We start from the raw sequence: 24,576 nt of genomic DNA, 5'->3' as shown, positions 1-24,576 counted from the left end.
TTTTATGGGTGAACTTGCGGTGATATAGAGGAAGTGGCAGTAAGCTAGTTAGTCCCAGTGGCTAACCATGGTGGCTAACTGCCAACGGCAAAAGTAACTCGCCGTTAATTAAGCAAATACTGTTTAGTATTTTTGAACAGATATTTAAAAGGGTGGCATCACTAGCCTGCACAGGGGGGCAGGGGGTGTGGTCGCCCCCCTCGTGGCCCTAATGTGCCATGGGGGCAAAAAGTCCAAAAAGCCCCTGTCCTTCAAAAAGTCTGTGCGCGCCACTGGATGGCATTATATTTCCATAACTTGATATAGTGGATATAGAGAGTAGACGGTAGAAAATGGAAATACTCGAGTAAAGTATAGTAGATCAAAATTGCCCTTAACACAGCTCTTGATAAATTAACTTGGTTACGCTCCACTCCTGGACAACATAACTAACTTCATAAACTAATGGTGTTGCTGAAGTTGACTACCATTCAGTAAGTGTGTTTCCAATCAACTAAAGAAATATAGGGAAAATGAACTAGCCAGCTGTATCTCACATTCACTAATTATATACGTAAGTCAATGAGCACATCAATTGCAAAAAGTGTCTTGGTGTGTTGATCAGTTGTTAGAGTCGTCGTCAGTTCTGTTTTGTTCCGTCAACTTTTAACTGATCGTGACCAAAGGAAGGACTTAAAGGACCATGTTGTAATTACAGGGTGAACTTTTGTAGAAACAGTGTCACGTACTGTAATAAGGCAGTGCAAAATGTCACTGGGTGTTTCTATGAATCCCCGGGGGAAACCTACACTGAGCCACAACAATACAGAGGCAAGAACTTTGCAACATCAGCTCCTGTCTCAACATGTGCCCCTCACCCCTGATGAAGGGCACAGGAGACACCTCCACCCTGGAAAGCACAGAAACAAATGTCTTCCTCCATGTAACATGCTGACAGTGAATCCCTGTCCGATGTTAACATGGCTGTACCTCTCCTCCTCAGGCTAACCGTTTATGACTCTGATAGGATATTTCCCATCTTACTTACTCTCATGGCTGGGCTAATGACAATCTATTAATCTGGAAACAGCATCAATGGTCAGGAAAGGTTAAGAGACCCAGCTGTGTGCTACTGCTACATAAACCAGGCTTGTTTTAGGGAGAGTAGTAAACTGAAATATGTCCGCACAAGGTCAGATGAACTTAATTTGCCTTGTAAAATGAATGGGTTACTACACCTGGAAACACACAAAATCAATAACTATGAATGAAAAATCTCAAAATCAGACATGTATGTCAAGGACTGTGACCTTAAGCGTTGTAAACAAACATGAGGCCATGGCTGAGTGAAAAGAGGGTGGCATGCATGCAAGTGACCTCGGGTTCAGGTTTGATAGAGCCTGGCTGTGAACCCTCCGACATGACGTGTGTGTGTGTTTGTGTGTGTGTGTGGTGACAGTGGTGCAGCGCTGCAAGCCAGGGGGATTCAACCTTTCGCAAGTGGCAAAGGCAGAGATGATGAAGTCATGTTGACAGTGTGTAACCCGCGGTCAGACATCTTTTTTAACACAATTTTGCTTTTGCTTTTTTGTATAATCCCAAGGCCACTTTATCAAATACACCGAGATCAGCAGATGGTGTAAAGGAAGAAACCACTAGGCAATTAATAGTATGCCTCTAATCAAACAATATGAACAGGATGACACTTTTATTTCCAACACAATACAATGTAGTGTGACAAATCTATCCAGTCAGCATGCTCACAAGCCTGAAGGGGGTCATCGCTATGTTCTTTTTCCCGAAAAGGGTCCTTTGTTGATTAAATTCAGCGTTCTGTCAGGGTTAGGGGGGAGTCTTAGAGTCTACATAGGCCTATTTGCTGTGGAATTGGACAGTGATTGTGGAAAAAAAAGTGGGGAACAGTTCCCCAGTCACATGCAAAGAGGGGAACATATGACCTGGGGAACATAGCTATGCTCCCTCACAATGCTAACAATGTTTACCATATTCAACACCTTACATTAGCGTGTTAGCATGCTTACAATAGGGAATTATCACTAAACACATAGTACAGCTAACGGTGGTGAGAACTTCATTAATTTTACATGTATTTGGTTTGTATTGGACACATTTTTTATTTATTTATGTCTATTTTGTGGGGTGTTGTAGCAACACCTTTGTAGAAAACCACCTGTTTTAAAAACGTGCTATTTCAGTGTTGATTATGGAGAATGAGCAGAACAACGCTCTCTAGTGTCTCAAGATCGTAGTCGCAACAACAAAAAATTATTAAAAGCAGTTGGGTTGCCAGGTTGGTTGGACAAAGCTAACGATGTAGCAGTAGCCTACGGGAGACGAGAGTCTGTTTGAGCCTGTTTGAACCCATCCCCTCCGGCAAATCGCACCATAAAAACAAGTATTAGTGGAGTTTGACTGACAGTTAGCGTTAGCCGCTACCGTTACAGCAAAGTAAACATGAAAGTTTAGCGATCAAAGAGAAACGTAGACATTTGGGCGTGCATTTTAATGCTGTTGAACCCCTTTATCTCAGTCCATGGAGTGAATGCTTGGCTTATACTGACTCTGGTGTTTGCCCGTCTCCGCCAACTCGGCTGCTGGGACAAATAAGCAGCTGCAGGATTGGCAAACTCCATTTCACCAGTGCCAGCCTACGGTAGCTGCACCCAACAACAGACAACCCTGGCACCACTATTGGCTGGTAAAATATAAACATAATGTGACAGAAAGTCATTTTCAGACCCGTAAAAAAAAAGAATACTTTCATTCTGTACCCTTAAAATGCCTTGTGGGTGTATTATTTTACAAAGAAAATAGCTTTAATAAAAATTCTACATATTCAACCTTTAAATAAAGTATTTTTGTATTCATATTGTAGTGTAAAAAGTCTATTATGTGGCCTCTGGATAGATTCCTGCATCATATGAATTGCACTGGTACATTTTTGGAGTTGATTTCTTGTCTCTGTTTATCTTGCGCGCACACGTGGAGGCGTGGCCGGGGCGGGGCGGGGCTTTGGCTTCTGCGTCATCATCTTATCAGGAAGAAACGCACCGGTTTACAGAGAGGGGAGAAGCGGGCGAAGAAGTACCTGGAAGTGGGTCAAAATAACGCTGTAAGTAGAAACAGGAGCTACATTGTGTTGTGTAATGCATTATTTTATCCAAATGTACGCGCGAGCTTGCCCGCGTCGTCCTGTGTGTCGAGGAGAGGAACTTTATTCGGAGGTAAAGTTTTCCACGAGTGAGTCAAGGACAAGAAGCAAGGTGGCGTCTGTATTCTTCTTTCAATTGTATGTTTTATCGCTTAGAAAAGTGATACAACAGTACTTGAAAGGGTTTATGAAGAGTGGCGGGTTTGGGATAAATTCGGCATATAGCTGGGTGATTTCCAAAGCAGCACTCCTAAAAAAAGGACCTTGTTTACTCGCCGGTTGCCGTTGCTAATGTAAGGACCGCACGTTAAGGCTGTATCGGACTTAACAGGGGGTTTAGGAAAGACATTGTGCATGAATGGTAGGCTTGTTTGTTAAAACCTGCGTGGTTATTCTATGGATATAGTTATTTGTAGTAGTTACAGAGTTGGGCGTAATGTCTTTTATTCTGAAAGTTTATTTATTTAATGGTTATAATATTGTTATAGGTTGAATATGTAGAATCTTTATTAAAAAAGAAGAATAATACACCCAAGGTGCGTTTGAGGGGGACAGAATGAAAGTGTTGCTTTTCCATAAAAAATAAATTTAGTCTGATTTTAATATTTACATTTTTTTTGACAGTTCCACAATGACTTTCTGTCACGTTCTGTTTCCATGGTAGCAGGCAGCCAATAGGTTGGGAGTTGCGGGTTGCTAGGGTTGTCTGTTGTTGGGTGCAGCTACCGTAGGCTGGCAATGGTGAAATGGTGTTTGCCAATCCTGCAGCTGCTTTTTTGTCCCAGCAGCTGAGTGACAGGAGACGGGCAAAAACCAGAGTCAGTATAGACCAAGAATTCACCGAGTTAAAGGAGTTCAATGGCATTAAAATGCGCGCCCAAATGGCTACGGTTCTCCTTGATCGGTAAACTTTCATGTTTACTTAGCTGTAACGGCTAACGCTAACTGTCAGTCAAACTCCACTAATCCTTGTTTTCATGGTGCGATTTGCTGGAGGGGACGGGTTCAAACAGGCTCAAACAGACTCCTGTAGGCTACTGACAAACCTGGCAACCCGACTGCTGGAATTATTTTCTGTGGTTGCGACTACGATGTCGGGACACTAGATAACGGTGTTCTGCTCATTCTCCATATTCAACCTTTAATATTGACCGTATGGGTTCAGGACATGTCAATTGAGACACAAATATAAGGGGAATTATAGATATATACATATTTTTATCAGCTTCTTTTGCATATTTTATCACCATGAATTACTTTTATTTTAGGTCTCATGCTGGATGAGAAGGCAAGCCTCCGAGGTCTAGACCGAACCGTCAGAGTCTGCAAGAAATGATCAGCATTTTAATGTCTAATTAAAAGTTCTTTGCTTTTCATTCTCCTTTCTAATTTTTGCATTTTAGGAGCCAGTTGCGGTAACGTGATTTCAGATCAACTTAACCCAAATTAATGAGCATGTCCTCTACAGATTTTTCCGTGCATCATGCCTGATGACATGTCGAGGCCTTTAATCCGAGGCAGAGGTGAAGGAGGAGGCTCCAGACATCTTGAGGCCTCCCTGTCTGAAGCTGATGCTCCGGTTATTGGCATTCTGGGTACAGGCGACTTCTCCCGCTCCCTGGCCAGAAGGCTGGTGGCCTCTGGCTACCAAGTTGTGGTGGGGAGTCGAAACCCCAAACGCTCTGTGGCTTTGTTCCCTGAAGAGGCCGAGGTGACACACACACACTGACACTGACACTGTCGTTCACACTCACCACACTCACCATGTAAGTGGTGTTTTTGTTTGTCTCCCTATGGTGATAATTATACACTTACTCTGACTTTACCCACAAGGTATAATGACTGTTGTTATCATCCTGAATGGATAGCTGTAAGATAATCTGAGTTAAAGATGACAGTCAGTTGTGGTATGGGAACAGAATAAAGCAGGTAATCGGCACGTGTAAAGTTTCCTCTTTCTACAGTCTTTCCAATTTGAAATCCTTAATAATATAAATAGTTTTTTTGTTAAACCAGTATCAGCATCAAATGATATGTGATATTGACATCTCCAAAATATATTTATCAATGCATTTCTAGCCATTTAAAAGAAAATGTGACAAAATATATTCCAGTTCATGTACTAAAACTCAGAGCTCCATGTTTCCAGTGTTCTTGTAACAGACATTATAATGCTTTCAATTCTCTTATTAATTAGTGTAATAATAGCTAATAAATGCAGTTGTTAATACATGTTCTTATTAATGGAGTAGTCAGATATTTTGGGAAATGTGTCTTCATGCTGAGAGAAGATTGATACGTCTCTGCTAAATATGAAGCTAGAGCCAAGGGAGACGCTTACTTTAGCTTAGCATTCAGACTGGAAGCAGCAAGTCTGGTTCTGTTTCTTAACTTTACTGTAGCCCCTTTCACACATGCACTGCAAACCTGAAATTATCTATACATTGACCCGCAGGGCTGAATGTGAGAACGCAAATGTCCGGACATCAAAAGGAGTTCACCCTCCTGACCATTTAATCTCAGAGTGAACCCACGTTTGAGTAGAGCAGCTCATTCCCTGGGGTATTTACATCGAGCGAGCGTGTTGATGATGTACCTATCCTTCACCGGGAGAAAACAAAACTTTGGAGAAGAAGGTTGATTTACAGAAAGACGGCAATGAAAATGTCTAACCCTAGAGACGACGAGAGAGTCAGGAGAGTCTGTCGTGTGAGCGATGAGGCCCAAATCATTAGACAAGTTCAGGGAACGGCAAGAGACTCTGTACGAACCGGCTACTGACTGACTGCAGTGTAACCCGTGCCATGAGAAATTAATTCATGTAATAAATCAAAAGGGATTCATATGTTTTGGGATACTGCAGAGAGAGTTTGACAGAATGTACAGAAGTTGCCAAAAATGATCAGCTTAATAACTGTTTGGCAGGCTAGTTAGTTAGTTGATCATATGGTGCTAAACTACAACATACAGTGTCTGTCGTATTGTTGTCCTGTGACCATTATAACGCATTCTAAGGAGTATGTGGAGCATTCATTCATTCATTCATCTTCAACCGCTTATGTCGGGGGCGCGGGAGCCGATCCCAGCTGACATCGGGCGTGAGGCGGGGTACACCCTGGACAGAACGCCAGTCTATCACAGGGCACATAGATAACCCTTTCTATTTTTCTTTTCTAGGTGACATCCCAGATGGAGGCAGCCAGCCAGGCGGACCTGGTCTTTATCGCTGTGTTCCCTGAGCACCACTCCACGCTGGTGGAACTGAAACCGACACTAGCGGGAAAGACACTGGTGGATGTAAGCAATGGCTTGAGAATCAACCGGGACGGGCCTTCGAATGCCGAGCAGCTGGCCGACCTGTTTCCAGAGAGTTCTGTAGTCAAAGGGTTCAACACCATATCAGCCTGGTCGCTCCAGATGGGACCTCGAGATGGAAGCAGGCAGGTAGGATACATCACCTGCCCCCTGTGGTGTAGATTCGCGGAAGTCCGAGAGAAACTCAACTTCATCTTCTTTCTCCAGATTTTCCTGTGCAGTAACAGTGGCAGGGCCAAGAGCTCTGTGATGCAGCTCTGTCGCAGAATGGGCTTCGTCCCCATCGACATGGGCCTCCTCTCCTCTTCTCTGGAGATCGAAAACCTCCCCCTCTATCTATTCCCCTCTTGGCGCGTCCCAGTCCTCTGCACCCTGTTCCTGTTCCTCTTCTTCTACCTGTACAACTTCGTCCATGACGTGCTGCAGCCCTACATCACAGCAGGGAAGAGCGCTTTCTACAAAATGCCCATTGAGACCGTTAATGTCACTCTACCCTCCGTGGCCTTGGTGATGTTAGCGCTGGTCTACCTGCCTGGTGTGTGCGCTGCTTTCCTCCAACTGTGGCGGGGCACCAAGTACAGCCGCTTCCCTAACTGGCTGGACCGGTGGCTAACGAGCAGGAAGCAGTTGGGATTGTGCAGCTTCCTGTGTGCAGCTCTACACGCCATCTACAGTCTGTGTCTTCCCATGAGGAAGTCTGCCCGCTTCAAACTGCTCTTGGCTTTTAAACAGGTAGGAGAAAGAACCTACATATACTATACTATACTAGGCTAAATACCCTACCCAGTCCTGTCTTTTGTTTTGATGAAGATTTGGTTAACATTGTAAACACCGCCATAGTTAAATGTCTTCTGAAGCAAAACAGCTGAGATCCCTCACTCCTTTAATAAATACAAATAATGTGTGATTGCCGTCCAGTTGAAGGAGGGGACAGAGAAGGACTTGTGGATTGACGAGGAGGTGTGGAGGATGGAGCTGTACATCTCAGTGGGCATCATGGCCCTCGGGCTGCTCTCTCTGCTGGCTGTCGCCTCGCTGCCCTCAGTGGCCAACACTGTCAACTGGAGGGAGTTCAGCTTCATACAGGTAAACACAAACGCACATACATACAAGCTAGATGTAAAGAAAAGAATCACTGAATGATTCCCATCCAAGTGCCCTTTTCCCTTATGAGTATATCCGGCCACAAGGACGGATTCTAGTCTTCTTGGATACAGGGTCAAATGCAGATGGGATTAATCCAGAATGATGGCCAAAGATTGACAGTTATGACACTTGACACAAAAACATGCAGACAGACTCAGGCGTCACGCTGACACGTAGACAGACTCACACGACTGTATGTCTCCTAAGTGCTTACACGTCACATAAAACACAGCTGCCCCAGATTCGGCGTTAAACTCGGGCAGTGACAAAAACATCAGATGTGTTGTGACTCAGTACACACACAAACACACACACAGACACACTTCCTCCTCTCCTCCTTAACTTCCCCCACCACGGCCCTGCATTTATCCAGGACTCGCGCTCCGTTGGTGCTTCCCTTTCATCTTCCAGAACAGCTAATCCAGTGGTCGCCAGATTAGTCATGTGCCGACAGCCAGCACGATGAAAAGCAACTTTCTGCGCCCAGCACATCTAGACTCGCTGCCTGCAGCCGCCGGGCAGTGTGTTCATGTGTGTGTTCATGTGTGTGTTACGTGTGTTACGTGTGTTCCTGTGTGTCGATGAGGTAGTGTGTTCGTGTGTGTATACGTGTGAGAGAGATGTACTGTTTTTGTGTGTTTGAGCATCAGTCTCATACATGATTTACCAATTACACACTAAGGTTCATTAGGTTTAGTCCTTAAAGGCAGAGAGTGGTCCACTTTAACCTATATGTTCTGAATTTAAAAAAAGTATGCCACACAAATTAAAAAAAACTGTAAATCAGCTGTGTGTTGAGCTTGTGCGTATTTTAAAAGTTCCTCATTAAAAAGTAAAACGTAGTGTAAATGTCCACTTTGTAATATAACAGTACAAGACGCCTCGTTTTGTCCCGTCAACTGATCGTCATTAAGTCCAGCGTGATGTGCTGTCGGTCACTCACCAAACTGTCTAATGAGTGACTAACCTGTCAGTCTATAAAGCCCCTTTCACACAGCCTGTTTTTTTTGCGAGGCTGTTGCACCTTTATTATTCCCTGCGTGCAACAGTCCACCTTCTCTTTCTCTCTGACAGACAAATGTATCAGTGCAGCTGCATTTAGTCCATCTCTGTCCTTTCTTCACTGACTATAAAGTATAAAGTTGTTTGCTTGTGGTTCAGGACGGCCCAGAGGGCAACTTTACCAATTAATGGGTTTATCAACATTTGATCGTTTCTGTGTGAGTGAATGAAAGCTGAACTACAGATGCAGTATTTTTATTTTGTCTGCTCTGCGAAATTTAGAGGTCAAAATTATTAGTTTAACCCAAACATTGTTCTCTACATTGCATTAAATACCATTTATTGCTGTCATATGACGGGTTTTAATGAACAGAAATGGCAAAGATGTGCGGTGGAGTAGGAAACCCCTTATCTCAGATCCTGCAGAGCAAATCACAGGAATATGAGAGAAAGATGGCCATTTGCTAAATTTTTGGGATTGTCAGTATTATTGGTGCTCTCAGCCCCGAGTCCATGGTCCTAGTGACGACATAAATGTTGACAAGAGGTCACAAATAATAAAGATTCATCTCTTTTAAAAGGCTTTATATTTCCTGAAACAGTGCTTTAGGTTTATTACTCAAACAGGAGGATGCAGTGCATTTGTGGGGAACTATTTTCAACAGTGGATTAATACAGGCTCACAGATCCATCCACTTTTAAAAACCACAAGACTTATTTTTCTGCACAGACGGAGACATTCTGCGCTCATACCGATATTACGCTTTTTTTCACGTCAGACATTTTTGCAAGTTTGACACTGCATGGTACGGCTCGACACCACTGCTCTATTTTGGTTTTCCATTTGCAAAAGTTGTGAATGGCACCTGTTCCTTTCTTTGGTGGTTCCAAGTGGTTGAGCCGAAACTAAGGAGAGAATATCGTCACGAGACTTCCTCCACAAGCTCACAATTTTTAATTGGCCAAGCTACCTAAATTTTTATTCACTCGACATAGATTTAAGAAAAATGTCAGCCCACGGAACTACAAAAATTGTATGTGTAGTGTAGACATTCCTCTATGTGGTTCGGTGTCCGGCTTTCTGAAGAAGCGTCTGTGGATGTTTAATGGAACTGTTAATGTTAGTCCTTCCACCTTCCTGCTGTGACAGGTCAACGTGTCAGTCATTGAAAAAGGTCGATTGTTGAATTCCCCCAATCCAACAAATGTCCATTGCAGCTCTCTAGATACCTTGAGAGTGCTTTTGCTCTTCCGCTCAATCCAAGATGATTATTTTTGCTTCTTTTCCCTTTTTTGAAATCACCTGTAGTTCCCTTCAGTGATTTGAAAGCACCGTCATAAAAAGTCATTACTTTGTCGAGTGGAAATAATCACGATCCACTCTGCCCAGTCAGTGTGGGAACGAGAAAAAAATGAGGGTATTTTTAACCCTTGGTGCCCTCCCGATTCAACCTTGGGACGTTGATTTTTAATTAGTGGGCCCTGTAGGTACAGTATACGACACAGATTCATACACTAGTGGGGTTCATTCAGGTCATGGGTGGTAGGCTAGTGTGTTTCCTCGGGGCCTGCTGTAGCCTCTGTCACAAAGAGCTAAAGTAGGGGACTAGCTGGACTCTTATGAACTGAAGAGGAGTCCCTTTTTTTATCCATGTTCGTCATATGTGGAGGACAGAAAGATTGTTATGGTGCATTGTCTTCACTCCCAAATTCACTTTTGATCTTTGACATCCTCCTTTCGCCTCCTGCAGTCCACACTAGGTTACTGCGCCTTGTGCATGGCCACCCTACACACACTCCTCTTTGGGTGGGACCGTGCCTTCGATCCGGCCCGGTACCACTTCTACCTACCGCCCACCTTCATACTGGTCCTGATCCTTCCCCTCACTGTCCTGCTGGGCCGCCTGGCTCTCTTCGTGCCCTGCGTGGCCCGCCGACTCGGACAGATCCGCCGCGGCTGGGAAAAGAGCCGGCACATCCGCTTCACCCTGCCGGACGACGGCTGCTGCAACGGGTCGGATGATGTCAGTAGTGTGTGAGAAACAGGTGAAAAAGCTTCTCATGAGTGCACTCATGAATATAAACTGCACTTACACAGGAGATAATTGATTTATACACCTGAATGTAGTTAAAGCTCCTCTGTAAAGCCTGCTGGGAGATTTCAGAGATGAACTTCTCTTGAACAAATCATCTGGCAGTTCCTTCTAGAGATAGTTGACCAGTTCAGTTGTGGTCATCAACCTTATTGCACTATACATCATCACTAACAAGTATTTAGTTGGTCCTTATGCTTTGTACTTTAAGTTATTGTAATGTATTGGTATTCTATTTGAAGTTACAACCCATAACTGAAGAAGAACAATATGACTCTCTGGTTTAATTTATGCAAACGGTCAGTGTTACACTTCTGATGAACCTGCTGAAGACTTTACACCATGTTGTATACATTCACAATTAATAAGAAATAAGATTTCTTCACCGACCATCATAAATAGATTCGGCCTTCCTCTTGGGTCGTGCATTCCAGTCAACAGAGCCAAACATTGTTTTGAGGTTTTCCACTGGTGACTGTGACATCAGTGTTTCATTTTGTTTTGACATCCTCTTTTGCAACACTTTCACATTTTGATGTGCTGTCATATTCATCCAAACTGTCAGGGACTGTGTGGAAATTGTCTGGGTTTGAACTTTTCTGTGTTTGAACCAAGGGCTGCTGAACGCTAAGCTGTGGTTTTATACATAAGGGATTTGGTTAAATATACAAAGAAAGCTGCAAGTGTCTTGGTTACAGTTTGTTCATTTTGGAAGAACATATGATGATGTACATAGTGTGTGAATTCATGGACTGCAGAAAAAAGCCAATACCCCCCCTCCCCCTTGTTCCTGACCACCCCCTGCCCCGGATGATTTTTGTACAGTCCCTTGCTCGGGTGGTGTATAAAAAAAATATTTTCCGTGCCAACTGGAAACCCAAAGTCTGAAGCAAAACTCCTGCTGTAGCGGCCACACTCGGCTGCTTTGTGTTGGTTTCCATTGTCTAGTACCGACAGGTGTTCCGCAATCTACCAATAACGTATTTCCTTTGTTCATTTTAGAAACGTTACAATTGTTTCAGTGTACGAAACTGACCTGCTGATAAGAATCCACCAGTACACATTTGACTTCAAATGTCAAAAAGATGTTGGAGAACTTTTTTACTGTTTTATTATGAGCATGAAGACAAGTTTTCTGCCGCTGTGATTTCAGCATTTTAAAAAATGCTATGATATAAGTTTGTATTTTCTGTTTTGTGTTCTTGCCAAAGACGACTCTTCCTTCTGTTACATGTTTTCTGGATCTTAATGAAAATGTCATAGTGTAAGGAAACGTAAGCACTAACCACAAAGGCATGAATGTAATGAATTCAAATTGACATTTCTACAACAAGGAATAAATCATCTTTTTGTCTGTCTAATAATGTGAAATATATTCATTTGTAGATGCTTCATGCAAGAGTTTCAATGTCAGGCAGACTGTGAAGATTAGACTGTACGCTAAAGGTAAATGTTATCTGAAGCTGACCCAGAGTGCAACAGCAATGAACCCACCACGTCGTTAAATATGAGCATGCTGCCATCTTGTGGCAGAGAAACAGTTTTTCATGAGTAAAAAATCTGTTCATTTTCTGTCCAATAAGTAAAGTTTTGCAGATGTGCAGGTGAAGCTGGAAACCCCCTGGTGTTCTCTGGTCACTGCGTATCCTTTGCTAGTGTGTGTAAGAGGTTACATAAGTATAAGTATATTACTCTAGATATTTTTATAGTTACTGGAAATGTGTCTGTCTCTGTCTTTGTGTCTGTCTTTGTTTCTCTCTGTCCGTCTTTTCTCTGTTTCTCTCTCCCTTTCTTCCTCCCCAGTAAAGACAGATGTCCGTCCTCCACAGAGCTGAGGGATGCTCTATAGGAGGCTGTGCATGGTTTTGAATGGTTTTTGAATGCACTTATTTGCAGTGCACATCAACAGGTTGCTTGCATCTCTCGAAGTGTGTCTCTCTCTCTGTCTTTTGACTGTCTTTGTCTTTCTCTCTTTCTCTCTCCTTTTCTTCCTCCCCAACCGGTGCAGACAGACGTCCGTCCTCCACAGAACTGGATCTGTCTGACGTTCCTGTCTGTTATAGGGAAGGTTTTCGTTGCCACCGTACTCTACAGAGGAATTGTTGGGTCTATGTTTATCATAAATAAGTCATAGAGTGTGGTCTATACTTACTCTCTAAAGTGTCTTGAGACAACTTTTAAAATTGAATTGAATTGAATAATAATTATTGTGGAATATAAGTCCTGGCAGGTATATATATATATATATATATATATATATATATATAAATATATGATGTATTAAGAGCTCAAGATTCAATATAAAAAAGTATGAAACAAACTGATATTAAACTACACTGTTCACTTATTATTCACTTAAAAAAAAAAACAGATTAGCAGCTAGTCTCCTGCTGCCTTCACTGACCGTGAGACCTTAAGAAACCACCTCCCATTTTATTTCAAAAGACAAAACGGCATTATTACAGGGCGAGCTGGATGAGCAAGGTGCGGCAGCAGCTAGGAGCCAGTTCCACCCAGCAGCCATGACAGTAAGTACTACCTCTTCTACATGTTAGCCTTAAATACAGTGTTACATAGAAGTCTCTTGGTGTTATTAAGTCAAGGCTCAGGTATATTTACTTATCCAGATCCACAGGTGTTGTTAGAGCAGGAATCCCCCTCCTTAAGGCTTATTCTAGTGTAACAGGTGGTACGTTCAGGAAGCTTGGTCATTGAACACTAAAAATCAAACCACATTTTGCTAAATAGAAGTAAGCTTTTGAGATATTTTAAGGAGCTGTCTGTTTCAGGTTGTGTTTTCTCTCATCCCTCCAGGGGTCTTTTGAAAAGGCAGTAGAGGAGTCGAAGGTGCTCAAACAGAGACCGAGCTACAAACACCTGGGCGATCTGTATGGTTTATATAAGCAAGCCACGGTTGGTGACGTTAACATAGGTATGTGTCTGTAGAATTACCTTTTTGTCCATGTGGAAACACTCAGTAAGACTGTTCACATGTGCTCTGTGTTACCCAAAGGATGACTACCAGCAGGGCGCGGTGTGAAAGAATGAGGTCTAACAAGTTTGGTGCCTATGTGTGAAAGATTCACCAAACTGATAGATTTACATGTCCAGAGAGCAGAAATGGAAGGAACATTTTTTTTGACTGCATATGATAAAAAAACCAACTAAAAAACATGACTGTTCAAAATGAGGATTTAAAGCGCCTGAAAACTAGATTCTAGATTCTACACTCACCGGCCACTTTATTAGGTACACCTGTCCAACTGCTTGTTAACGCAAATGTCTAATTAGCCAATCACATGGCAGCACCCTCAATGCATTTAGGCATGTAGACATGGTGAAGGCGATCTGCTGCAGTTCAAACCAGCATCAGAGCAGGGAAGATAGTTGATTGAAGTGACTTTGAATGTGGCGTGGTTGTTGGTGCCAGAGGGGCTGCTCTGAGTATTTCAGAAACTGCCGATCCACTGGGATTTCACGCACAACCATCTCTAGGGTTTACAGAGAATGGTCCCAAAAAGAGAAAAGATCCAGTGAGCGGCAGTTCTGTGGGCGCAAATGCCTCGTTGATGCCAGTGGTCAAAGGAGAATGTCCAGACTGGTTGGAGCTGATAGAAAGGAAACGGTAACTCAAATAACCACTGGTTCCAACAGAGGAATGCAGGAGAGCATCTGTGAACACACAACACCACCTACTTTCTAGCAGATAGGGAACAGCAGCAGAAGACCACACTGACACTTTATTAAGCAATAGGTGCACCTAATAAAGTGGCCGGTGAGTGTAAGTCTTATTATAGTAGTAGTGTAACATTAAAATTTCATGGGTAAATGAGGAAGAAAACCTTAGATTTGGAGTTTAAAACACTAAAAAATAGTAGTTTGTGATGTCATCTTTTTCCATCCTGGCCCCGCCCACTTCAAACCAGTGAGGTCAGACAAAAACAAAAATGCAGGAATCTGCCATGTCATATGTCCCACATGACTACTGTACTAAACTACACACTGGAGGGACTTTTACTTGAGTATTTCCACTTATACTGCACTAAATTTTGTACTTTTTATTTCACTTATTCCCCTTTAACAGGCTCATACGATATTTTAGGAAAACATGAGAACGGTTTCCTAAGATATCTTACAAAAGTAAGCACCAAAGCTACCGTTACGTGACCCATTGTGTTAAGGCAACGTAACTACTTGGTTAACATTAGAAAAAAGTTTGTGACTATTGGTAACAAACATCGGCCCCTGTGGATTTTGTACTTCTACAGTGCAGTAAGTCACTGATTTCCTTCTTGGCTCTGGACGTAATAAATAAGTGGATTATTAAACTACATTGCATTACTGTTTGTATGTATATGTACGAACAGTGAATGACTAATTGCCTAATTACTCTTCTACGTTACAGATTAAAAGTAGAGATACAAAGTAGGTGAATTAGTTTAACAGTAAAATGTTGCTTACATATTAATCATCAATTGAATTATTTGGTTTAAGGTCTAAATTACTATTTCAAACTTAAAATTGGCGGCAGAAATGCTGAATCATTTATTTAATTATTCACTTAAACTGATTTAAATATACTGACACTCAAAAAATCCATTATGTTTTGGTTTTGAATATCATACTTTTACTTTTCATACTTAATAATACATTTGTTTAAGTTATTCATGGTTGCTTTTACGTCCGCAGGTCGTCCAGGGTTTTTAGATCTGGCAGGAAAAGGGAAATGGGATGCATGGGAACAAAGGAAAGGTCAGATTTACAAACCTTTTTTTAACATGCAAGAGTGCATACAGAACATAAAACCAACATGTATCTTACATATATATTGATAAACAGATTTTTCTGGTGTGCTTGTTTCAGGTCTATCCAAAGAGGAAGCAATGGCCGCCTACATTGAAACTGTGGAGGAGCTGAAGAAAATATATGGATTCTAGAGTCGTTTACTCACAAATTCTGCATCATTTTTAATGTCACATTTCTCATTTTATTGTCAATAAAAAAAACAATTGGACACCATTTGCTGTTACATGCTGCTGCACGTTTGGTACTTTATTACTGTGACATAAGTCTGGAGTACTTGCTGGTACACTGCATTGGCTAAAACAGAAAAAACAATGTTTACAGGAATAGCATTTGCTTTTTTTTACCAAAAGCATCATCGTATGTCTTTATGCTTTATGAAATAAAGCAAAGCCAGCAGGTTATTAGCTTTGCTTGATTAATCGCCTGCTGGCTCTAGCTTCATATTTAGCAAAGGTGCATTTTCTAAATTCCCTTTATGTACAAATACAAAGTAAAATTCAAGCTAAACTAAAGAATCCTTTTGGTTGTGCATTTCGCTGTGATACTTTCACAGTATTTACCGTTTATAACACCTGGACTAGCTTAGCATAATAAAAAAGATGTGCAAATCTCACTTTTTCCAATATGGGACCTTTAACAAATATTTTCCACATTCATTTTGAGACATCAGCGTAAGTACTACAAACAAGTAAGCTTGCCAGCTTACTGACCTGGCATGTACAGCAAAACAAACCATGGCTTAGACAAATATCTGTTTGAGAGTACCACAGTATTAAACACTCAAGCTGCAGTTGTGTACTAAGTGGGCGTCGAAGCTAAGCCAGGATCCATTATGTATCGGTGAGAAGATGGAGAAAATGAGCCGATCCTAACTTGACTCACATCTCCACAGTATCCACGGGGAGTCCACTGGTTGTCAGGCTGCCTGGAGAGCAGGGCAGCAGGGAGACCTGTGTGTGGGGAGACCCACTGTGGCTGATGGAACCGTGATGCCTCCTGCGCTGACTGGGGAGGTGTTGAGTCAGTCTCCACCTCCTCCAACGCCTCTGAAACTCCTGCTGCACCTGTGAATGTGCATTCATCCAAAAGTTTGCTTCACAATTCGACTTGGATGCTTAAATGTTGTTGCTCTAATTGGCTAACCGGTTTTTACCTCTCCGTTCATGAAGCAGTAGAGGACGGCGACCACAAAGCCCTGAGAGAAGTGAGGAGAGAGAGGTCAGTGAACATAGTTTTTATGGTAAATGGTAAATGGACTTGTACTTATATAGCAGCTTTCTAGTCTTCTGACTACTCAAGGCGCTTTCACACTACTTGTCACATTCATCCATTCACACAGACATTCTCACTGATGGCAGTGGACATCTACATACCATCTAATCTAACCATTTACACCACATTTACACACCCATGCGCAGCACGGGGAGCAATTCTGAGCCACAGCCGCCCCCATTATGTCATTCCTCTAACTTGATTCTGTGCTCCATCTTGTGCATCAACCTACTTTACCTGTGTGGATGACAGAGCCAGCTCAGCAAAGGTCCATATCTTAAACACTGAGCTGCTGACTTCAACAGGCAAGAAAACAAACAGAATGTAGTGCAGACCAAACAGAGCCACCAAAAAAAAGGTGGACTTGATCAGCCTCCTGGTAAAAGAAAAAGAAGTATTTTAACAATAAAAAGTTTTCAAGGCATTCACCTAATGGTTAACATCTGTGTATTTGGGTCTGTCCCCGTTTAGCTAATGGATTTTGCAAAGCAAATCTGTATCCCCTTATCCTATGAAAAACATAGTACCATTTCTCAAATACACTGTTATTATGTAAAGCACTACTGGCTTCCACTTTACATAACAGACATACTGTACTGTTTAACTGTGCAACAGTACCACAGTGGGAGCACTACTCACTTGTACTGGCTGATTTCATTCAAGTGTGCGTCTGGCATTCGGAGTTTGTTCACCAGTATCCTCAGAATGCCCAAGAAAAAGACGAGATTCACCTGAAAGGATTGAAACACAACTGTTTGTGATGATTGTGTGACCTTTTGGGAAATGTAATTATTCGCTTTCTTGCCGTGAGCCGGATAAGAGTGATAACAGTGTTTGCTGACTGTGAAGCTAGGGCCGGCAGTCAGTTAGCTTAGCATTAAAAAACAGGGAAGGTGAACTGGAGTCACATGATTTGTGCTCAAGTCACACATTTGATGGCGTTAGACTTGACAAAATCAAATGGACTTGCAAATTGACTTTGAATTTAACGACAACCTAACTTTGGACTTGAGCCTTTATATGTGAAGATACCTGACGCCCTCCACCGAGCCAAAAGATTTAAAAAAGTTATTTATTGAAAATGTGCCACAAATCAGTTAATTTCCCTAAATCAACTAACGTGAACGCTATTCATACCCCAGATCCACTTTGTTTGCACCAATCGGGTTGCCTGAGGGAACGGCAGTAGGAAAAAATTACACCAAAGCTAAATTCGTTTGTGTCCAAAAAATGGTCAAAACAAAACAAACTAACTAATTGGAGTATGCAAAATGTTTAAATGTTACAAAGACATTACATTTGGCGAAGGGTGCTTGATGAATTGTTTCAGACTCCTGCCTTGACATGGGACTTGAGTTCAAAGACTTGTGACTTGGTCCGTCCCAGAAAGAGTCCATTGTGGGACTTTGAAATTGCTAGAAAGCAGAATTAGTTCACCTTTGGACAGAACTAGGCTAGCTGTCCCCCCCCCTGTGTCCAGTTTTTATCCTCAGCTAAGCTAACCAGCTGCTAACTGTCACTTCAAATTTAACATACAGTACGTGTATGACCGTGGTATTGAACTTCTCATCTAACTCTCAACAAGAATATGAATAAATGTATTCCCCATAATACTGAAATACTTTTTAATAACGTTTAAAAAAAAGAATGACATTTAAGTAAAGGATAAAAGCAAAGTTTTTACAAATATAGTGAGGAGAACTGGCACTCGAAGGATCCACCAAATCCATTCGTGTCTCCTGGTTTCCCAACAGCTAGGGCGATAAAATAAGAAATCATCTTAAATCATAGAGTTAATATTTAGTGTTGATAAACTTGTAAGTGCAATTGAATGAGTGAAACAGATTTTTAACCTACTTACCCTTCGTCTTCATAAAAATACTTGGCACATCCCCAGGAGACAATGACAATCGAAGGTAAGCCTGTGTGGTGAAATCCACCATGAATTCAATCTAAAGAGTCAACATTTGCTCTGCTGAGCTATTAATATGTGCATGAGTGTGAAGCGGTGAGAAGCGTGGGGTTTTGTCCCTACCCCAGCTCAGGACGATGTACCAGGCCAGGTGTTTCTTCAGGGAGAAGAAGGAGCGGCTCACAAGGGTGAAGAGGAAGTGACCCTCCGCCAGCAGCCAGCTGTAGTTTGCCAGGATGGAGTAGTTGGATAACATGAGCACGACCTTACATGCCACCTGCCACACAGAGAAGAAGACACTCCAATGTAAGTGCTGAGGTTAAAATCACACACATCTGTATAATGCATTAGTTTAAAGGTCCCATATTCTGCTCATTGTCAGGTTCATACCTGTATTTCAGGATTCTACTAGAACATGTTTACATGCTTCAATGTCGAAAAAACACTTTCTTCTCATACAGTCTGAATAAACCTGTGTATTCAATCTGTCTGAAACGCTCCGTTTTAGCGCCTGTCTCTTTAAGACCCCCCTCTCTCACTCTGCATCATCACTGCACCCCGGGAATGACTGTAGCAGCACGTCCTACCTATATATAGTGTATTTGTGACATCACAACTGTACAGAAGTCCTGACGGCTCGTCTAAAGGCACAGTTTCTGAACACGGGCTGTGTGTATTTCGCTGTGGACTGAGCTTTTTGATTGATTCATAGTATTTGTATAGCACTTCAACCTGCTTTATAATCAAAAAGACATACAAATATCACTTTTAACAATATGGGACCTTTAAAGTGATCAGCTGGTCGTGTAAAAGTCGTGTCCATCCGTCCTTACGGGGTAGTAGTCACAGTGGTAGAGGTCTTCATTTGTGAATAGCAGAGAGTCTCTGATGAAGATGAAGATGGCTCTCAGGATGAAGGAGATAAACAGCTGGATGTGAATGTGGTTCCTGGTACAGTGCAGCTTTCTGAAGAAATATTACCATTCACAGTTCAAGTATAACTCAGGGCAGGTTCAACCAGTACGTTCACAGAACTCTTTCTATTTGAAGAGAGAGAAAGTGATAATGTTTCTCACCTAAACACACAGAATATGGCGACGGCAATGGTGAGGGAGATGAGAGAGAGTGTGTATCCGGCCGTGTACATGGTCTTCACGTAAGAGAAATACAAATGGGCATCCGAGGGCTGAGCAAGGGAAAGAGAGCATAATGTCAACACCTCTAAAACAGCATGACCTGACAATATGTCTGACCCTACCAACAATGAGTACAGGAACAGTCACTGTGCTTGGACATGAGAAGGCAAAGGGAAGGTTTTCTACGTGTTGCTGAGAGGACTTTCTGACTATAGTTCAGCCTGGATTATGGCTCAAACTCAAGCACTGAAAACAGAAATGTAGCCTGAAGTGAGGTCCTTAGGATACAGAGATAGGTGCTGTGGGTCTTTCAATAGTTTGGTAATCTGCCAAAGATGTCTTTTTTTATGTTTCTCTACTCAAGACTTTAAAGGAGCAGTGTGTGGGATTAGGTGGCAACTCGTGGTGAGGTTGCAGATTGCAACCAGCTGAATACCCCTCCCTTTACAAGCGTGTAGACTAGAGAACCTACTGTGGCCTTCAGGTGACATAAAGAATTTGTCAAAGGCACTCTGTACAGCCATTTTTTGGTTGGTCTGTTCCGGGCGGTGCTACATGGCAGGCTCAATAGAAGAAGACTCAAAAACCTAGTTATGAATATGATATTCCATTTCTGCCAATAGATCCCCTTAAATGCTACATACTCCTTTAAGTAGAGTAAGTGTAATGTTTTTGTAAGGTGAAAAAGGAGCTTAAAGGTTGAATATGGAGAATGAGCAGCCATCTAGTGTCTCAACATTGTAGTTGCATAACAGAAAATAATTCCACCACTCAGGTTGCCACATGAAAAGTGATGTTGCCTATCAAGGAGAAATGAAGCCATTTGGGCATCCATGCAGTGAATGCTTGGTCTTTATTGACTTGTTTTTGGCTGTCTCCGGTCACTCAACTGCTGGGACAAATAAGCAGTTACAGGATTGGCAAACTCCATTTCAACAGTGCCAGCCTACAGTAGCTGCACCCAACAACAGACAACCCCTGGCAACCAACAATGCCCAACACTATTGGCTGTGTATTTCTCTGTGGATTGAGTTTTGATACTTTCACAGTATTTATATAGCACCTTCAGCTGCTTTATAATAAAGGACATGGAAAAAAAAAAAATTTTTTTGGGACCTTTAAACCAATAGAGTCGTAGCTTATTTGCTTTTATACTTTTGTGGCAGAAAAGGAAGTGAGGAATCTCAGGTACAGGGGCCCTACTCTCTTCCCATTGGCTCACAGACCTAAGAATACATAGGAATAATAGCTACAGTATAGTCCTATATAATTCTTTCAATTATCTGCACTCGGATAGTATTTTGATAATGCAAAATTGGGTGCTTTTGTGCCACATAGTTAAGCTTTATATTGAATAAACTATGCGCATATTGTTACCACCAACCTCTCCAAGAAAGTTGAGCGTCTCGTTGAAAGTGTAGCCACACGCATCTTCATGTGGGACGAGCAGGTCTGTCCAGCCACTGACTGTGCAGTTGCGATGCACTCTACCTGCAAAACAGCAATACCACCCTACGTCTGTCACTGAGTGCATTTGAGAAAGACAGAAAAATGAATATGTCCTTGAAAATTGTGTATTTCCTGCTCTACTGGTATAGTATGTAGATCTGTGTTCACAAACTTGAATCTATTAGACCATCAAATGCTGCAAAGCTATCATTTCTCTGCTCCGGATGCTTCAGTAAATGTCCGGTTCTTCAAATATACGTTATCATGAAATCTATCAGCCTCACCTCTCAACATGAGCGTAGCACTCCATCGTTTGTATGTACACCGGCATTTTATGGCTCAATGTTTGTAAAGAGACACTTTGAGAGAGGATCTGTCACAGTTCTTTATGAAAACAAATGAGCTTCCTGGCAAATAATTAACCAGTGCAATGTGGTATAGACAATGGGTGTCTGTGTGTCTGTGTGTACTGTAGTATCTCACCTTCCGAACTGAAAAACTCTGGACACGGCTGAGAGACCGTATCCCCCAGAGATGCAGGTGGCCAGCAATTCAGGTCATCCCACATCCCATTACAGTGTACACTGTTATTGTTTTCTTTAGGGATGACACAGAAATTACCTTTTATTTCTATTAATTTTATTCGCAAGCATTTTATACAAAAGAAGCCAATAATATGGCAACTGAACTATTGTTCTGATTCTAGTTGTAGGATCAAACACTGCAAAGACACCATCTATGGAGTAGTCTGGATCCTTCAGTAAAAAATCCCTTCTGTGTAATGCAAGTGTTGAATTGCAGGGTGCGTTATGTTATGTGAACACTGGGTGTCGCTGGAACACTGCGTCACATTCTTGTAGGTTTTAATAGGTTTACTTCAGATCACATTCATTTCAGAAATCAACATCTTTTTCAATGAAATGCACGAATCCAGTTTAATTCAGTATATATTATATACATATAATATATTTTTAAAGTTTAATATACACAATTTATGTAAAGTACACAATTTAGAAACTGCATTAACTCACCTTTTGCCTTGTGTGAGTTAAAAAGTAGATCTGTAACGCACAGTTCCTCCTCTTTAACAAGATTTACATGAGGATGACACCCTGATGACCATTTTACCTGTAAATAAGGAGACACTTATGCACTTGTTCTATTTATTTACATATGTATATGGATTCAAAATAAACAAGAATCTCATTTCTCACCTGGGGTAACAGTAGCACTCCAATAAGTCCAACTTTTTTCATTGTGTCTGACAGGTTCCTTTTTTCCATCAAGATAGACACCTATAACCTCCGGCCACATATCTGATTAGAATGGGAAGCAAGCATCCTGCCATGCAGCTAATATATGAGGTCTGGAAATCAAACATAGGCCTACTTAGTGTCGATTATTATACACACTTTCCCTCAGGGCAATCTGCTCAATCCCTGTCAAGGCAGCTATAATAAAATCACAACATCCGTGTCGTAGCTTTCAAAATAAAGTCCTTATTCATGGAACACCTATATGAAGCATGTGAAAACTTAAGTATATGCAGCAACAGAGCTTTAATTTATGGAAATGTGAATTCACTAAATTTGTTTTCAGTGTATATAGAATAGAATAGAATAGAATAGAATAGAACAGAATTACTTTAATGATCCCAGACTGGGAAATTATTTTGTAACAGCAGCAGTGGGTCAGCAAATAAAAACTTTGTACATAACAAAAATAGAATCCAATATATACATAGTGTATATATACAGTGCACAGTGTGCTATAAACAATAAACAATGATAATATATACAACAAAATATGCAAAATATACTATAACAATAATAATATATACAAAACAAAACAACAACAAAAAAACAGTAGAGAGAGGGAATGTTAGGATGCAGCGTCTGTATCTGGGCAAACAGCGGAGTGGATGACGTCACAGGCCAGCGCTGCATCAGCTAAAGGATATTCAAACGCATAATAGTACGTATGTAGTCCGTGCTTTTATTTTGAAAGTGAAGTGGCACGTTTCTGGACTTATTTTGGTCGCTTGAATTCAACAAATCGCATTGGCCCACAGAACCTTGGTCCCGCCCCCCTCCGGAACACCGGCGTCACCATGACAACGGTAGTGTTTGAGAGTGAGCACAGGTGTACTGATGAAGTGTTTCCCCGGTGCGAAAATAAACGGAGCATGGCTGTTTTTACCTGACTAACAACTCATTATCTTACACTTACGTAAGTTCTGTTACGTTCCCTTGTTCGACGGGGTTATCACGAGAAACCGACACAACTATGAAGCGTCTAATGTGACTTTAACGGCAACTAAACCGGAGTTGTAGCTACATTGTTAGCCGTCTTGCTAATGCTGCGCTTTAAGTGTGTCAAACGTACAGCAAACTCATGTATTGTCACGTTTTATAATGTCGCCTTATGGCAAATATGTTGTATACACCCCCCCCCCCCTCATCTATCTACGCTACAGTCAAAAAACGGGATATTAGAAACGTACATTTTTTATTGAGCATCTTTGAGATGTTTGTACGACTCGATTTGAGACCACCTGGGATCAGTTGACTTGATTGGACATGATGTGGAAAAGGCACACACCTGTGTCATAACTGACGATGCATCCCCGGCCCCGCCCATCACCTGTGCAGCACGGTGGTGGCAGTGTCGTGCCGTGGGGATGTTTTTGAGCAGCAGGGACTGGGCAGTGTTGAGGGAAAGTTGTACAGAGCAATGTAATATGATATCTATAATAACAATAATAAAACCTTGTCCAGAGCGGCTAGGACCTCAGATCGGGCCAAAGGTTCACCCTCCAACAAAATCTCGGACTGATACGTGTTATTAATCAGTGCCCAAGCTTTCCAACTAAGTACTGATTTAAGCATCTAAGTACTTTTGTTAATGTGATATTACAATCTTGCAAAATATCCTGTTTCATCTCCATCATTATGAGATATTGAGTGTAGACTGATGAGAGGAAAACTATTTTAAAGTAAGTTCGAGCAAAAGGCTGCAACAATATAATAAAATGTGATAAAGTGAAGGGGTCTGATTACTTTGTGAATGTTCTGCAGTGCAGAGGTGGAAGGATATGTATGCTTCCAGAGCAGTGGTTCGTGCCTTGAAATTAGTCTTTTTTATAATGATGCACAAAGAATCATGTGTACGCAAAGGTGTGCCTTGGAAATACTTGTTTTGATAAATGTTGTGACAAAAATGAACCACTGCCCTAGTGCATACCAACTGCATCTTCCTATTAATCATCCATGTGAAGGAACAAAGTGCACACAT

At 41.7% G+C, this 24,576-nt stretch overlaps 3 protein-coding genes across 3 annotated transcripts; 2 read left to right on the top strand and 1 right to left on the bottom strand.

Moving 5' to 3' along the window:
- Positions 1-3,058: 3,058 nt before the first annotated feature.
- Positions 3,059-10,950, top strand: steap3 (STEAP family member 3, metalloreductase). Its single transcript, XM_083938044.1, has 6 exons — positions 3,059-3,112; positions 4,620-4,862; positions 6,329-6,595; positions 6,674-7,198; positions 7,385-7,552; positions 10,366-10,950. Exons 2-6 carry the CDS (start codon positions 4,635-4,637, stop codon positions 10,651-10,653), a joined length of 1,476 nt encoding a protein of 491 aa, XP_083794170.1. The 5' UTR covers positions 3,059-3,112; positions 4,620-4,634; the 3' UTR covers positions 10,654-10,950.
- A 2,233-nt stretch (positions 10,951-13,183) lies between these two features.
- On the top strand, positions 13,184-15,718 carry LOC310964555 (acyl-CoA-binding protein-like). Its single transcript, XM_083937732.1, has 4 exons — positions 13,184-13,235; positions 13,522-13,639; positions 15,397-15,459; positions 15,571-15,718. Exons 1-4 carry the CDS (start codon positions 13,230-13,232, stop codon positions 15,642-15,644), a joined length of 261 nt encoding a protein of 86 aa, XP_083793858.1. The 5' UTR covers positions 13,184-13,229; the 3' UTR covers positions 15,645-15,718.
- Positions 15,719-16,391: 673 nt separating this feature from the next.
- Positions 16,392-22,538, bottom strand: sctr (secretin receptor; the record flags this gene model as incomplete). The annotated part of the gene is made up of 13 exons (XM_083937788.1): positions 16,392-16,577; positions 16,667-16,708; positions 17,023-17,161; positions 17,425-17,516; positions 18,470-18,539; positions 18,647-18,707; positions 18,821-18,974; positions 19,531-19,663; positions 19,774-19,883; positions 21,218-21,324; positions 21,766-21,879; positions 22,314-22,410; positions 22,497-22,538. 13 exons carry the CDS (start codon positions 22,536-22,538, stop codon positions 16,392-16,394), a joined length of 1,347 nt encoding a protein of 448 aa, XP_083793914.1.
- Positions 22,539-24,576: the final 2,038 nt, after the last annotated feature.

This window comes from Echiichthys vipera, assembly GCF_963691815.1.
Source record: "Echiichthys vipera genome assembly, chromosome: 23".
Classification (NCBI taxonomy): Eukaryota; Metazoa; Chordata; class Actinopteri; order Perciformes; family Trachinidae; genus Echiichthys; species Echiichthys vipera.
The sequence above is the reverse complement of the archived record's forward strand: the minus strand, read 5'-3'. Positions and strand labels throughout refer to the sequence as shown.